Source organism: Microcaecilia unicolor, chromosome 5 (genome assembly GCF_901765095.1).
Source record: "Microcaecilia unicolor chromosome 5, aMicUni1.1, whole genome shotgun sequence".
NCBI lineage: Eukaryota > Metazoa > Chordata > Amphibia > Gymnophiona > Siphonopidae > Microcaecilia > Microcaecilia unicolor.
In genome coordinates, this window is record NC_044035.1 from 352,133,517 (window position 1) to 352,150,886 (window position 17,370).

The following is a 17,370-nucleotide window of genomic DNA, read 5'->3' on the forward strand; positions in this document are numbered from 1 at the left end:
GCGTTTAGAAGTGATATTCTCAAACAGATGCTGAACGAAGACCCAGAGTTTAAATACTATCTGCAACCTCCTACCTGCTCTTCCATCACATCTTCGTGCTGATGGTGTCATAATAGTCTCCTCACTGTCAACGCATTTTCACATTATGGCTATAGAGTACGAAATTCCTCTCTCAAGCTTTGCGTGTTGAATGAAGACGAGCTTGATATATTATGACTTTAAAACAATGTTTCAGGCACTTGTTTTTTTCTGCTCATGCTTACTATAATTCATTTTTTTTTTTTTGGCCTCTTTGCTCTCTCATTAAAATCACTGCAGGCAGTGCAAAATGGCTCCACCTACTTAGGGCCGGCCTAAGGCAAGGTGCCGCCTGAGGCAGAGCTAACATGCCGTCCCCCTCCGGGTGTTTTACATTGTCATGGTGTCGTTCCAAACCTGGCAGCGGCAACAATTCCCATATGCTGCCCTGCTGCCGGCATCTGCCTCTTCACTTTACTGCGGCTGCCTTAGTCTCTGACGAAACAGGAAGTTACTTCAGAAAGGCGGCCGCAATAAAGGGAAGAGGCGGGTGCAGGGCAGCGTATAGGAATTGTCGCCACTGCCAAATTTGGAACGTCACCACGATAAGATAAAACGCCACTAAGCCGCTCCTTGAAATGCTGCTCCTGAAGAGTGCCGACTGAGGCACTCACCTCAGATGGCCTAGTGGTTAGGCTGCCCCTGCACCTACTTACTTACTGTGTTTTGTGTGCTTTACACTGGTTACCAGTTAGCCGGCACTTAAGCTTACAGTAATAGTGATAGATTTCACAGCACTTTATATTATGATGTCTCCGTTTATTTGAACCTGCCGTCTCGTATTACATGCCTTTTCAATCTTTAAGGTCTAGTGGGCGAGGGCTGTTGGCTGCGCTATCAGTATGGCTGAAACCCACCATCGATCTTTCTACGTAGCCGACTCAGGGCGTGGAATTCTCTCCCAGAAGCCATTAGGTTAGGAAGGGATCTACAAAGCTTTAGGAGGAAGGCAAAGGAATACTGTTTCTAAACTGCCTTTAGCTTAGATTAACTCACCGCTTCATTTAAGCATGAGGAATTGATTTAATTACTTTTGTTACTCAGTTTTATTGTGAACTTAAATGTTACTTGGGTTTTACATTCAGTATAATACTTTTTTTTAATATTATTCTTGATGGATCTCTTTATATAATTTCATGTTTTGCTCTACTCAGAGATCGGCAGATTGGGGGGGGGGGCCCAGCTAGACGTTATTTTAAATACAACTGGTGTACTCACTTGATTCTGAGTGACCTCTATGGGCTTCTTCTTGATAATCCAGGTAACGGACTCCGTCAGTGGTGGGGTCGTCAAAGATCCGTCGTAAGTCCAATAATCTGGGCAGGATGGCATCAGAGTGGAGGGATCAAAGTATGTAAAGGCAGCAACTGCATCCTAACATTAAAACGCATTGAAATATACAGAACAGTCATTATTTTTATTATCAAAGGTAATAAACAGAAATAAAACAAAATACAGAAAATACATTTTTTATTAGACTAACAATACATAATTTTGATTAGCTTTCAAATGTAACCCTTTTTCTTCAGACCAGAAATAAGCAAATGTTGACAAATATCAGAATATATAAGTGAAACACAAAGGCTTCCCAATGACAGTCTCACAGCAAGGGGGTGGGTGACAGGAAGAGATGGTTGGCTGATCAGAGGGTGACAAAGCAGTTGAATTTTAGGGTTTATAATGGGATAGAAACCCAGATCACTTTATTATCAAAGAAAATTATATCAAAATTCATCCTTTTCTGAAATAGATGGCTGAGCGGAATACCACAGATGTTGCTGCTCAGCTGTCTTCAGGGGTCTTTGGTCATGACTTTCTAGACCTGAACTGTTAACTTCTTCCTGCACCCCAGGCTCTGTTGGACCTACTCTGCTGTTAATGCAGTCAGCAAGGGGGAATGGATGGGCTCAAGCCCTCCCTTCTCTTTACACCGACACTTAAGTGGAAGAGGTAAAGGAAACTTTACACCAACAGAAAACAGGTTGTTATTGGAAAGAGACATTCATCTGATTTTTAAAAAGTTATGAACTCCATGAAGGGAACAGAGGTATCAAAGCCAGGAAAAAGTGGGGAGAGAGGAGACATTGATCAGATGTGTTATCTGACCGAAGCGTGAGACTGAAACCCTATTTTAAGTTGAATTACTTCACTCGCATTAACCAAACAGAACTAGAGATTTGTGAATAGTGTCGCTGCTGAACTTGAAACAGGTGACTGTCTGCCCAAGTCAAGTTTAGACAAAACCCAATCATCTGTCAGAGATTTATCAGGAAAATCCAAAGCAGATTTGCAGAAATACACTCTACAGAGGTTGACCCCCCCCACAGTAGATGACTGAACTGGTCCCCAGAAGCAAGGCAAACCAGTCTACAAAATTCAGAGCGACCACATATAAAAACCAAAATGTAGACCAGATTAGTCCAAAGTAGAGTTTATTTATTTATAACACAACAGAATTTGAGAGATAAATTGACGTCGTTCTATTGTGTTATAAATAAATAAACTCTACTTTGAGCTACTCTGGTCTACATTTTGTATTTTACCAGTGATTGAACCGGGCCATTCTGCCCTTTATCTGGTTGCTCAGTAAGGTGGATCCATAGAATAAGGAGATTAGTTGAGTCAACTTGAAATTGACAGGCTTATCCAATCAATTCATAAAACGTATTTTAAGAAGTTTGCACTTCCTGGAGCAGAACACATCACACCAGCTAAGACCGATAGAATGCCTACCCCCTCTAGTGGTAGCAATGGAAAACTACACTTCATGCGTTTTCTGTATCAGTCGGGCAACAGCTTGGCTTTACCAGAGGCGTAGGTCTTGTGAAACAAAATCTAATACATTTCTTTGATCAGGTGATTAAGGAGTTAGACAAGAGGAGAGTGCTAGTAGATTACTTGGATTTTAACGAGCCCTTTGACGCAGTTCCACACGGGCAACTTACAAACTGAACTCCCTAGGGATGGGCCCAACAGTGGCCGACTAGGTTAAAAACTAGCTGTATGGAAGATGAAGAGCAGTGGTAAGTAGAGTTTACCATTTCACCCCTTTCTAGGCTTCTTCAGGAACAAGTGCTGTGAAGTCTCAGTGCAAAAATATCTGCTTTCATGCACAAATCGTTCAGAACTTTTAGTACAGGAAGAGTGCTGGGCAGACTTCTACGGTCTGTGCCCTGAGAAAGGCAGGGACAAATCAAACTTGGGTATACATATAAAGTATCTTGTTGGGCAGACTGGATGGTCCATTCAGGTCTTTATCTACCATCATTTCCTATGTTACTGTGTTACTCTTTGGGGTTCTATATGGAATGTTGCTACTAATTGGGATTCCGGAATCTTGTAACTCTTTAGGATTCCAGAATCTTCAGAACTTTTAGTACAGAACAGTGCTGGACAGACTTCTACGGTCTGTGCCCTGAGAATGACAAGGGGAAATCAAACACGTATACATATAAAGTATCACATACCATGTAAAATGAGTTTACCTTGTTGGGCAGACTGGATGGACTGTACAGGTCTTTATCTGCCGTCATTTGCTATGCTACTCTTTGGGGTTCTACATGGAATGTTGCTACTAATTGAGATTCCAGAATCTTCAGAACTTTTAGTACAGAACAGTGCTGGACAGACTTCTACGGTCTGTGCCCTGAGAATGACAAGGGCAAATCAAACACGTATACATATAAAGTATCACATACCATGTAAAATGAGTTTACCTTGTTGGGCAGACTGGATGGACTGTTCAGGTCTTTATCTGCCGCCATTTACTATGTTACTATGTTCTTTTTATCTTTTTTAGGTGACGATGTGCCCCTGAAGCACGCCGTAGGGCCAAAACACATCACGCTTATTGTAACTGGATTGTTTTGACATGGCTGACCTCCTACTGGGCTTTGCAGACTTTTTTTTTTTGGAACTTTTATTAAAGATTCATTGACTAATATAGTCAGGTTTTCCTCTGTGTCTTTTTGTAAGTTTGCCTTTCCAAAATAAAGCGTACACATACGGAAGACCAATAGTGTGCTTCCAAAAAGATATTGGAGGGGGGGGGGCGTAACTTGCATGGAGATACAACCCTAACCAAAGGCACATGGGGGGGGATGAGAGACCTGCGTGGAGCAGCATTTTTTTGATTTAAAACCATTTGACTCCACAACCCATCACTTAAACTTAGAGCACGTTACAATAACACACACACTTGACTACTACCTAACACAGTGGTTCCCAAACCTGGTCCTGGAGGCACCCCAGCCAGTCCGACTTTCAGGATACCCACAATGAATATTCATGAGAGAGGTTTGCATGTAGTGGAGGTAGTTTATGCAAATCTCTCTCATGAATATTCATTGTAGGTATCCTGAAACTCGGACTGGCTGGGGTGCCTCCAGGACCAGGTTTGGAAACCACTGACCTAACGTACAAAATTTAAAACAAATAACAAAAAAAATCTCCCCCCTCCAACAACCTTACAGTAATGCCTTCAACAACAAAAAAAACCCCCACAACAAACAACAAAACCGAGATAGATGTATATATAAACAAGCAGTAAATCAAGTGGTAGCAACTTGGCCAAAAAGCCAGGCCCAGACCTTTTTCCAAAATGTAAGAAAAATGCCTTCAGAATGAAGTTCATCTGACACAGAATTTCAGAGCTTTGGCCCACAACATGCAAAAAAGTTTTATCTGCTAAAGACCAGGAAGAGAGAGCAAAGACCTGCTGAGAGGAATGCAACGCCTACAAAGGAGTATAAGGATCAACCCTCCAACCACGTAGCGAAGGTGGGAGGGTATGTGAGAATGAATGGCCTGTTGTCCTCGGAGAATACCTGCTACAGGTAAGTATCTTCGCTTTCTCTGTTGGGATCAAAGGAAACAAAAAGTTGGGTGGACTGTCTGTGGGGCTTAGTCCGCTTCATGTAATAGGCCAATGCTCGCTTGCAGTTCAAGGTGTGCAAGGTGCTCTCGCCTGAGGTTGGGGAAATAATGTTGGCAAGAAACTGACTGGTTCAGATGGAACTCTGACACCACCTTTGGCAGGAACTTACGGTGTGTGCGGAGGACTACTCTATTATGATGAATCTTAGTATTCAGTGCATCTACTACTAAGGCCTGAAGATCACTGACTCTACGAGCTGAAGTAACAGGAATTCAGTGGCTCAAAAGGAACTTTCATCAGCTGGGTGAGAACGATGTTGAGACTGAATCCGTCTGCTCATCCTGGAGTGTACTACTGTCCACCCTACCAGGATGAGCAGACGGACGCAGTCATGTTAAAGGAAATTAGGGACGCTAATAAAATGGGCAACGCGATAATAATGGGTGATTTCAATTACCCCAATATAGACTGGGGTAATGTAGCATCAGGGCACGCCAAGGAGGTAAAATTCCTTGGACTGCTTCATGGAGCAACTAGTATAGGAGCAGACGAGAGAAGGAAAAATTCTAGATCTAGTCATTTGTGGAGCACAAGGCCATAGAATGTTATTAAATGGACGTAGGGAAAAATCCACTATTCCTGGGACAAGCAGTACAAAATGCTTTGCTCCGTGGATCTTGTCAGGTGATTGTGACCTGGATTTGCCACTGTTGGAGACAGGGTGCTGGGCTAGATGGACCTTTGGTCTGTCCCAGTGTGGCGATGCTTATGTCTTATTCCATGACACCGGTGAAGGTTTGACAGGGGCTTTGACAAAAACAAACCTCTCATGAAGCAAACAACTAGAGGCTGACCAGAGAAGGGTTTACACTCTACACACTGATAAGCACTAATTGCACTAAGATGAACCCTTACGGAGTTGGTCTTGAGACCAGACTTGGATAGGTTCAGAAGGTATTCAAGCAGGGTCTATGTAGGGCAGGAAATAAGATCTAGGGCCTTGTCCTCACACCAGATGGCAAACCACTTCCATTTAAAAGAGTAACACCTCTTAGAGGAATCTTTCCTGGAAGCCAGCAAGACCCGGGAGGCACCCTTTGAAAGACCCAAGGAAGACAATTCTAGGCGCTCAACATCCAGGCTGTGAGGGACAGAGACTGCAAAAGAGATCCCTCATTCTGCGTGATGAGGGTCAGAAAACACTCCAAACTCCATGGTTCTTCAGAAGAAGAGGGAACCAATTCTCCCGAGGCCAGTAAGGCGTGATCAGAATCATGGTCCCGCGGTCTTCCCTACAAGAGGAATGGGAGGATATGCATACAGGCCTGTCCCCCAATGAAGGAGGAAGGTATGCAACACTAATCTGTCATGGGCCTAGAGCCTGGAACAGAACTGAGGGACTTGCCAGGCTGTTTCTGCCTGCCAGATAAGTGACTCAAAGGAACAACCCATGCCGGCAAGCCCAATGTGACATCCGGATGGCCTCCTGACACAGAGGGCATGATCCGGTGCTCCCTTGCTTGTTGGTGTAATACATGGCAACCTGACTGTCCATTTGAATGAGTACAATTTGTTAAGACAGCCGATCTCTGAAAGCCTTTAGAGTGTTCCAGATCATCAGAAGCTCCTCCATTGGAGTGGAGGAGTAGCCTAGTGGTTAGTGCAGTGGACTTTGATCCTGGGGAACTGAGTTCAATTCCCACTGCAGCTCCTTGTGACTCTGGGCAAGTCACTTAACCCTCCATTGCCCCTGGTACAAAATAAGTACCTGAATATATGTAAACTGCTTTGAATGTAGTTGCAAAAACCTCAGAAAGGCGGTATATCAAATCCCATTTCCCTTTCCAGGAAATTGATCTGGAGATCCGTTTCTTGGGCAGATGAAGCACCTTGAGTGTGAAGCCCATCTATAAGAGCTCCAGGAGAGACATAGCCGTCATCAGCACTATTTGCAGTTGAGGGAATGGAAGTCCCAGAGTCAAAATGATCAAACGGTCCACCACAACAGAGAGCGAGCAAGCTCCGGGGACACTTGAATGACATCTTCCAGACCTCCCGTGGATTGGAACCAATGACAGGCCAGGGTCCATTGGGCAGCTCTCATGTGAAGATATATCAAGGGAGTCACAAACTGAGGACGACATATGGCCCAACAACCTCAACATCTGCTGAGCCGTGACCTGCTGAGAGGCTCGAGGCTCAAACCTGAGAAGCCAGTGCGACTAGAGTGCCTGCTCTTGGCCCCAGGAGAAAGGCTCAAACCTTCTGCATATCGAGCAGTGCGCCAATGAATTCCAATTGCTGGGGAGGGCAAAGATGGGACTTGGGGTAGTTTAAAACGAACCCAATAGCTCGAACACCCGAATAGTACTCTGCATGGACTCCCAGTCTGTGTAGCAACTCTGCGACTACTACTAGACATTTAGTAAAGACCCTGGGAGCTGACGCAAGGCCAAAGGGCAACACACGGTACTGGAAGTGATGTGTTCCCAGCCAAAATCAGAGATACTTCCAGTGGGCTGGAAGTATCGAGATGTGTGTATATGCATTCTTTTAAGTCCAGAGAGCATAACAAATCATTTTCTCATGGAAAGAAAGGTGCCCAGGAAAACCATCCTGAATTTTTCTTTGACAAGCAATTTGTTCAGGGCCCTTAGGTCTGGGATGGGACGCATCTCCTCTGTCTTCTTCTGCACGAGGAAGTATCTTTTATAGGATCTCCATCCTTCTTCCCCTGGTGGAAGATTCGACCACATGGGCCTTCAGAAGGGCTGAGACTTCCTCTGCAAGTACCTGCTCGTGCTGAGAGCTGAAGTTATGAGCTCTTGGTGGGCAATTTGGAGGTTTCTGACACCAATTTAGGGCGTATCCGAGATGGACTATTTGGAGAACCCACCGGTCGGAGGTTGTAAGGAACCACCTTTCATAGAAAAACTTCAGCCTCCCACTGACCAGAAAGTCATGGAGGACGGACACTTTTAACAGCGGTTATGCTCTGCTGGAGCCAGTTTAAAGCTCATCCCCTGCTTTGACTGGGGAGCAGCAGGGGACTTAGGCACATGCTGTTGATGGGAATGAGAGCGCGCTGGGGTTGAGCCTGAGCAGGCTGGTGAGAGGAGGTGGTGTACCTACATCTCTGGACAGTAGTAGGCACCCCTCCTCAAACTTGCCAAAATACCTCCTAGATGAGGAGGCTGATACAGAAGGCACCGAGTGGAAGAGAGGAGAGATGGTATCAGTATGTTTTTTGATTTGATCAGCGACCTCCTCAACCTTCTCTCCAAAAAGCATCCGCTAACGTCTGGGTTCCAGAGATGATCCTGGAAATTCTAGACCTGCGAGCTTGATTTCAGCACCGGGTAAAGAACAAAATTGAGCATATACATAAGCTCAGATGGATTTAGTGAAGGGAAATCTTGCCTCACCAATTTACTACATTTCTTTGAAGGGGTGAACAAACATGTAGATAAAGGGGAGCCAGTCAATATTGTGTATCTGGATTTTCAAAAGGCATTTGACAAAGTTACCTCATGAAAGACGCCCAAGGAAATTAGAAAGTCATGGGATAGGAGGTAATGACTTATTATGGATTAAGGACTGGTTAAAAAGACAGAAAAACAGAGAATAGGGTTAAATGGTCAGTATTCTCAACGGAGAAGGTAAATAGTGGGACTCCCCAGAGGTCTGTGCTGGGACCACTGCTTTTTAAACATATTTATAAATGATCTAGAGATGGGAATAACGAGTAAGGTAATTAAATTTGCTGATGACACAAAGTTGTTAAATCGCAAGAGGACTTTACGAGAATGGCAGATGATGTTTAATGTGAGCAAGTGCAAACTGACACATGTGGGAAAGAGGAACACAAACTATAGCTACGTGATGCAAGGTTCCACATTAAGAGTCACGAACCAAGAAAGGGATCTAGGCGTCAGTGTTAATGATATGTTGAAACCCTCTGCTCAGTATGCAGCAGTGGCTAAGAATGTAGAATGTTAGGAATTATTAGGAAAGGAATGAAAAACAAACATGAGAATCTTATAATGCTTTTGTAGCGTTTAACTTTAAAAAAGGAGACTATGATAAAATGAGAAGAACGGTAAAAAAAAAAAAAAACCTAGGGGGGCAACTGAGAGAGTAAAAACTGTACAACAGGCATGGAAGCTGTTCAAAAATACCATCCTGGAGGCCCAGGCCATACATAGTCTGCGAATTAGAAAAGAAAGACGGAAGTCCAAAAGACACCCGGCCTGGTTGAAAAGTGAGCTGAAGGAAGCTATTAGGGCTAAAAGAAACGCCTTCAGAAAATGGAAGAAGGAACAGTCTGAAAACAACAAGAAACAGCATAAGGAGTGTCAAAGCAAATGCAAGGCGCAGATTAAGAAGGCCAATAGGGAGTATGAAAAAAAGATAGCATTAGAGGCAAAAAAACATAGTAAAATTTTTTTTCGGTATATTAAAAGCAGGAAGCCGGCAAAAGAATCGGTTGGGTCGCTGGATGACCGAGGGGTAAAAGGGGCGATCAAGGAAGACAAAGACGTAGCGGAGAGACTGAATGAATTCTTTGCTTCGGTCTTCACCGAGGAAGATTTGGGTGGGATACCGGTGTCGGAAATGGTATTTCAAGCGGACGAGTCGGAGAAACTTACTGACTTCACGGTAAACCTGGAGAACGTAATGGGGCAGTTCGGCAAACTGAAGAGTAGCAAATCTCCTGGACCGGATGGTATTCATCCTAGAGTACTGATAGAACTGAAAAACGAGCTTGCGGAGCTACTGCTAGTGATATGCAACTTATCCTTAAAATCGAGCATGGTACCGGAAGATTGGAGGGTGGCCAATGTAACGCCCATTTTTTAAAAAGGCTCCAGGGGAGATCCTGGAAATTATAGACCGGTGAGTCTGACGTCGGTGCCGGGGAAAATGGTAGAGGCTATTAAAAACAAAATTACAGAGCACATCCGAGGACATGGATTACTGAGACCAAGTCAGCATGGCTTTTGTGTGGGGAAATCTTGCCTGACCAATTTACTTCAATTCTTTGAAGGAGTGAACAAACATGTGGACAAAGGGGAGTCGGTTGATATTGTGTATCTGGATTTTCAAAAGGCGTTGGACAAGGTACCTCATGAAAGGCTACAGAGGAAATTGGAGGGTCATGGGATAGGAGGAAATGTCCTATTGTGGATTAAAAACTGGTTGAAGGATAGGAAACAGAGAGTGGGGTTAAATGGGCAGTATTCACAATGGAGAAGGGTAGTTAGTGGGGTTCCTCAGGGGTCCGTGCTAGGACCGCTGCTTTTTAATATATTTATAAATGATTTAGAGATGGGAGTAACTAGCGAGGTAATTAAATTTGCTGATGACACAAGTTATTCAAAGTCGTTAAACCACGACAGGATTGTGAAAAATTACAAGAGGACCTTACGAGACTGGGAGACTGGGCGGCTAAATGGCAGATGATGTTTAATGTGAGCAAGTGCAAGGTGATGCATGTGGGAAAAAAGAACCCGAATTATAGCTACGTCATGCAAGGTTCCACGTTAGGAGTTACGGACCAAGAAAGGGATCTGGGTGTCGTCGTCGATAACACACTGAAACCTTCTGCTCAGTGTGCTGCTGCGGCTAAGAAAGCGAATAGAATGTTGGGTATTATTAGGAAAGGTATGGAAAACAGGTGTGAGGATGTTATAATGCCGTTGTATCGCTCCATGGTGCGACCGCACCTTGAGTATTGTGTTCAATTCTGGTCGCCGCATCTCAAGAAAGATATAGTAGAATTGGAAAAGGTGCAGCGAAGGGCGACTAAAATGATAGCGGGGATGGGACGACTTCCCTATGAAGAAAGACTAAGGAGGCTAGGGCTATACAGCTTGGAGAAGAGACGGCTGAGGGGAGACATGATAGAGGTATATAAAATAATGAGTGGAGTGGAACAGGTAGATGTACTTTTGGATTCACAAGGCGTAGGGAGCATGCAATGAGGCTAAGTAGTATTAAATTTAAAACAAAATCAGAGAAAATATTTCTTCAATTAACGTGTAATTAAGCTCTGGAACTCACTGCCAAAGAATATGGTAAGTGTTTAGCCTAGCAGGATTTAAAAAAAAAAAGTTTTGGACAAGTTCCTAAGAGAAAAGTCCATAAACCATTATTAAGATGAAGTTAGGAAAATCTATGCTTATTCCTTGGATAAGCCGCATAAAACCTGTTTTACTCTTTTGGGATCCTGCCAAACACTTGTGACCTGGATTGGCCACCGTGCTTGATGGACCTTTGATCTGTCCCAGCATGGCAATGTTTTTGTACTTGTGTTGAACTTGTTTCAGGGAAGGTGTTTATTACATTGCATAGCATTAAATCATAAGGACACCACACTTTATCTAAAGAATTATGCAAGAGCAGGGCCTCAGGCTATGAAACTGGAGAGGAAGGTTCAGAGGAGCTCTGAGGAAATAGTGAAAACCAGGGGAAGGTGTCTGGAGTAGAAAGCAAACAAGTCACGACAGAACTGAAGTGAAAAATGGGCATGTTGGGGGAAGAGAGGAAAGAGGCGCTGGATGTGGAGAGTGGAGGAGTGGCCTAGTGGTTAGGGTGGTGGACTCTGGTCCTGAGGAACTGAGTTTGATTCCCACTTCAGGCACAGGCAGCTCCTTGTGACTCTGGGCAAGTCACTTAACCCTCCATTGCCCCATGTAAGCCGCATTGAGCCTGCCATGAGTGGGAAAGTGCGGGGTACAAATATAAAATAAATAAATGTTGGATTAATTCGGGAAACCTATCTGCTCAATTTAGGAAAGCAGCAGTATACCAAGTTCTCAAGGGGAGGTCACAGCAAATTCAATCATAAAACAGTATCACTGACAAGGCCTTCATGCAGCCCCTGACATACTCGGGAGACAAGGATGACATTTTCTGGCATAAACCGAGCAGACTGCAGTTTGCAGCAAGGAGGAGGAAATCGACCGAAACCTCACGATAGAAAGCCAAGCGAAAACTACAACAAAGAAAATGTTCCAATCAATGTGGAAACTCAAACGAGTAGAACCTTTCTTCCCGAGGGAAATATTCCGCAGCTTGGTGCAATCAATGGTACTAAGTCACCTAGACTACTGTAATGCAATTTATGCAAGCTGCAAAGAGCAAATCATTAAGAAACTCCAAACTGCCCAAAACACCGCAGCCAGACTCCTATTTGGGAAAACGAGATTCGAAAGCGCCAAACCCCTAGGAGAAAAACTGCACTGGCTCCCAATCAAAGAACGAATAGCGTTCAAAACCTGCAGCCTAGTCCGTAAAATTAGTCACGGGAAGTCCCCGGTATACATGGCAGACCTCATAGACCTACCAACCAGAAACACAAAAAGTACAACACGTACAGTGGGGGAAATAAGTATTTGATCCCTTGCTGATTTTGTAAGTTTGCCCACTGACAAAGACATGAGCAGCCCATAATTGAAGGGTAGGTTATTGGTAACAGTGAGAGATAGCACATCACAAATTAAATCCGGAAAATCACATTGTGGAAAGTATATGAATTTATTTGCATTCTGCAGAGGGAAATAAGTATTTAATCCCTCTGGCAAACAAGACCTAATACTTGGTGGCAAAACCCTTGTTGGCAAGCACAGCGGTCAGACGTCTTCTGTAGTTGATGAGGTTTGCACACATGTCAGGAGGAATTTTGGTCCACTCCTCTTTGCAGATCATCTCTAAATCATTAAGAGTTCTGGGCTGTCGCTTGGCAACTCGCAGCTTCAGCTCCCTCCATAAGTTTTCAATGGGATTAAGGTCTGGTGACTGGCTAGGCCACTCCATGACCCTAATGTGCTTCTTCCTGAGCCACTCCTTTGTTGCCTTGGCTGTATGTTTTGGGTCATTGTCGTGCTGGAAGACCCAGCCACGACCCATTTTTAAGGCCCTGGCGGAGGGAAGGAGGTTGTCACTCAGAATTGTACGGTACATGGCCCCATCCATTCTCCCATTGATGCGGTGAAGTAGTCCTGTGCCCTTAGCAGAGAAACACCCCCAAAACATAACATTTCCACCTCCATGCTTGACAGTGGGGACGGTGTTCTTTGGGTCATAGGCAGCATTTCTCTTCCTCCAAACACGGCGAGTTGAGTTCATGCCAAAGAGCTCAATTTTTGTCTCATCTGACCACAGCACCTTCTCCCAATCACTCTCGGCATCATCCAGGTGTTCACTGGCAAACTTCAGACGGGCCGTCACATGTGCCTTCCGGAGCAGGGGGACCTTGCGGGCACTGCAGGATTGCAATCCGTTATGTCGTAATGTGTTACCAATGGTTTTCGTGGTGACAGTGGTCCCAGCTGCCTTGAGATCATTGACAAGTTCCCCCCTTGTAGTTGTAGGCTGATTTCTAACCTTCCTCATGATCAAGGATACCCCACGAGGTGAGATTTTGCGTGGAGCCCCAGATCTTTGTCGATTGACAGTCATTTGTACTTCTTCCATTTTCTTACTATGGCACCAACAGTTGTCTCCTTCTCGCCCAGCGTCTTACTGATGGTTTTGTAGCCCATTCCAGCCTTGTGCAGGTGTATGATCTTGTCCCTGACAGACAGCTCCTTGCTCTTGGCCATTTTGTAGAGGTTAGAGTCTGACTGATTCACTGAGTCTGTGGACAGGTGTCTTTCATACAGGTGACCATTGCCGACAGCTGTCTGTCATGCAGGTAACGAGTTGATTTGGAGCATCTACCTGGTCTGTAGGGGCCAGATCTCTTACTGGTTGGTGGGGGATCAAATACTTATTTCCCTCTGCAGAATGCAAATAAATTCATATACTTTCCACAATGTGATTTTCCGGATTTAATTTGTGATGTGCTATCTCTCACTGTTACCAATAACCTACCCTTCAATTATGGGCTGCTCATGTCTTTGTCAGTGGGCAAACTTACAAAATCAGCAAGGGATCAAATACTTATTTCCCCCACTGTACATACCTAAATCTTCACTACCCAAGCTGCAAAGGACTAAAATATAAATCAACCTACGCGTCCAGCTTCTCCTACATAAGTACGCAACTATGGAATGCAGTATGAAAGGTCATGAAAACAATGCATGACCTAATAAACTTCCGGAAATCATTAAAAACCAATTTGTTCAAAAAGGCAAACCATAACGATCCAACTTAAACACCTGAACCCTGCAACACAACGAAACCTATACCAGAACTGGACAAAACTTAACTCTTTCTCCTTGACTACCTAATTTACTCTGTCACTCATGAACTCAACGCAATACCACTCTGTATTTGTCATATCGGAATTGGCGATCGCCATCACGGTACTATGTAAGCCACATTGAGCCTGCAAATAGGTGGGAAAATGTGGGATACAAATGCATCAAATAAATAAAAAGAATATCCTAGAGCCAGTAAAGCCTGCACAGCCCAAAGTTGGGAGATACATTTAGCACTGTGGGAAGTGGGGGGGGGGGGGGGGGGGGGGGGGGGGGGGGGGGAATAAACTGCTCCTTACCAGACACTTCTGCAACTATATCACGTGGGTTCAATAAACTTTAACTTCCAGAAATTTTTCTCCATTTGGTTTCACAGGGGTTAATTCTATAAGGAGCCATTTCTTGGGAGACCCAGCAGGCAAGTAGCAGTACTCTAGTCATTTAAACGCATAAATGACCTCTTACAGAATAAAGACTACTGAAAAAATGATGCACCAAGCTTTGACTGTGCTTACTTCGACAGCGGTCATGCACATGGGTGGATTTTGGTTCAGTGCATGTTACAGAACACTATAACTTACATGTGTTGGCGTGGGCATTTACACCAGTAAGTGGCCGTGCCCTATACGTATGCGTATTCTCTGCCACTTGCTAGTCTTCCAGAAAGAAAAGTACAGGCCATCCAAATTTCAGTTTCTGCACCAAAACTGACCGGAAATCTAGGTCTGGGTTTTGGCCGAGAACAAAACAGTAGCCCTGCCCCGCCACGGCTGCAAGCCCATAATCCCCCTTCCCTCAAAAGAAAACCTGTTCTTCCCATCGGGCCGCCCTCCAGCTCTGCCCTCCTTCTCGCCCCTCCCCCCTCAGTAGGCCCTCCCCGGGGCCTACTTTTTAAAAGCCCTGGTGGTCTAATAACATCTTCAGGGGCGGGAGCAGCCGAGTTGCTCCTGCCCCCCAATGGCTGCATTTTGAAAATGGTGGCTGAGACTGCTGCGGGAGGTCTCGGCCTTCATTTTGGAATTGGGAATGGCATGAGCAAGACCGACTTCCTGTCATGCCATTCGCAGTTTCAAAATGGTGGCCACAAATTCCCGTAGCAGGACTTGTGAGGCTGCCGCTGGAAGTCACAGCCGACGTTTTCAAAATGCAGCCAGCAGGGGGCAGGAGGAGCAATTCGTGATGCTCCTGCTCTGAAAATTAAAAATGGACAATGGCCGGGGGGGGGGGGGGGGGGGCATGGTCCCCCCCCTCTTGCCTCTAAAAGGGGGAGCTGAACAACTTCAGAAGAGACTGAAAGAAAGCCCTTCTGGCAAAGGAAAAACACTCCAGTTTTTCACGAGGAGGGAATGGGTTTTCTTTAGGGGATGGGGGGGGGGGGGGAAAGACTAGCTCAAGGGGACAAACTTGTGGCACTGGTGGCTGAGGGCGGGGTCACAGTTTCATTTTTGGTTCTCTCTGAAAACGAGTGGTGGATTTCAGCCACGGATATGGTTTTGGTCGGCCTCCAAAGGAAATCAGGCACGTACTTTTCTTTATAGAATAGGCTTACAACCCCATTACAGAAGTTACCCCTAATTGTGTTCTGAAGATGGAGTGCAGGGATTAACACATCTCATGAACCCAAAGGGGCCTCCGTTATCCTGAGGGTGAAAGAAGATTTTAAGCACCCGAACTATAAAATCGGTATAGTCTTAGAATCAGCTGCTCTTACAGCAGGTCAACGACACCCTAATGATACTATGAAAATTAAGAGCACATTGTGACAAATAAAATGCAGGTGATCTAAGGTGCTGACGCCTGATTCACCTCTCTCTCATCTGACCACAACACAATCTTGTATTGGTTATCAACCGAAATGGCAAACGTCTTTACGGTACTTTGTAAGCCACATTGAGCCTGTCAGGAAGTATTTTTTTCACAGAGAGAGAGAGTGGTGGATGCTTGGAATGCCCTCCTGCGGGAGGTGGTGGAGAAGAAAACGGTAACTGAATTCAAACATGCGTGGGATATACATAAAAGAATCCTGTGCAGAAGGAATAGATCCTCAGAAGCTTAGCCGAAATTGGATGGTGGAGCCGGTGGGGGGAAGAGGGGTTGGTGGTTGGGAGGCAAACTTATACGGTCTGTGCCAGAGCCGGTGATGGGAGGCTGGACTGGTGGTTGGGAGGCGGGAAATACTGCTGGGCAGACTTGTACGGTCTGTGCCCTGAAAAAGACAGGTACAAATCAAGGTAAGGTATACACATGAGTTTATCTTATTGGGCAGACTGGATGGACCGTGCAGGTCTTTTTCTGCCGTCATCTACTTTGTTACTACGTAAATAGGTGGGAAAATGTGGGGTATAAATGTAATAAATAAATAAATAAAGGTCCAAACAGAATGCGTGTTGCATGTCGTTAGATACAATTTCATAGCCAGAAAATGAGTTTTCCGGTCAATGTGGTGCTTTTGGATCGTTTTGAAGGCTGTAGGGATAGGAGGTACTTTACTGACCTGATTTTCTATCAGGACAAACTTTTATAGAGGTTAATACTCTTAAACCTCTTTTCACTATACGACAACTGCATTCAATCTATGTTTATTTTGTAAACCTATTATACTACGTAAGCCGCATTGAACCTGCTAATAAGTGGGAAAATGTGGGGTATAAGTGTTACAAATAAATAAACAAACAACTTTCCCGTGGAGTACTCCGAGGCTGAGCCCTTTCTCCGATTTTTTTTTTTAAGTCCATTGTTGTATCTTACTCAATAATTTGGTCTTAGCCCCTATGTTTACACTGAATACTTCCTTTTGGTGGCACCAGAGGGGGGGGGGGGGGGGGATTATGATGCAATGGGTTTGCAGCATTGTTGGCAGGTAGTGACTACATGGTTATATGACACTCCGATGGTGTTGAATAAGACTAACTTGTTGGGTAACTGGGAAGAAGACCCAGCCCAATATACCTGTGATAGTAATAAATGTATCAACTACAGAAACAGTTTCTTCTAAGTATTTGGGGGGGTTGATAGACTCATCTTACATTTTCTGCCCATGTTACTGCAGTAGTTCGTAAGGGTTATGCTACTCTGCGTAAATTGAGGACCGTTAGCAATTACTTTGATGAAAAGGCTTTGTTGATAGTAGTGTATGTATTTATACGTCTCGGTTGGATTATGGAAATGCAATTTTGGCAGGGATATCAAATGAAAGTTTAAGAAAAATCA

At 44.6% G+C, this 17,370-nt stretch overlaps 1 protein-coding gene across 2 annotated transcripts in view; it reads right to left on the reverse strand.

Annotated features, from left to right (window-relative positions):
• The window catches only part of CA5A (carbonic anhydrase 5A), a 91,256-nt gene that overhangs the window by 12,372 nt on the left and 61,514 nt on the right, over positions 1 to 17,370 (reverse strand). For both annotated transcript variants that reach the window (XM_030204570.1, XM_030204569.1), the window contains exon 6: positions 1,297 to 1,452. In XM_030204570.1, coding sequence (XP_030060430.1) covers positions 1,297 to 1,452 — 156 coding nt within the window. The remainder of the gene's footprint in view (positions 1 to 1,296; positions 1,453 to 17,370) is intronic.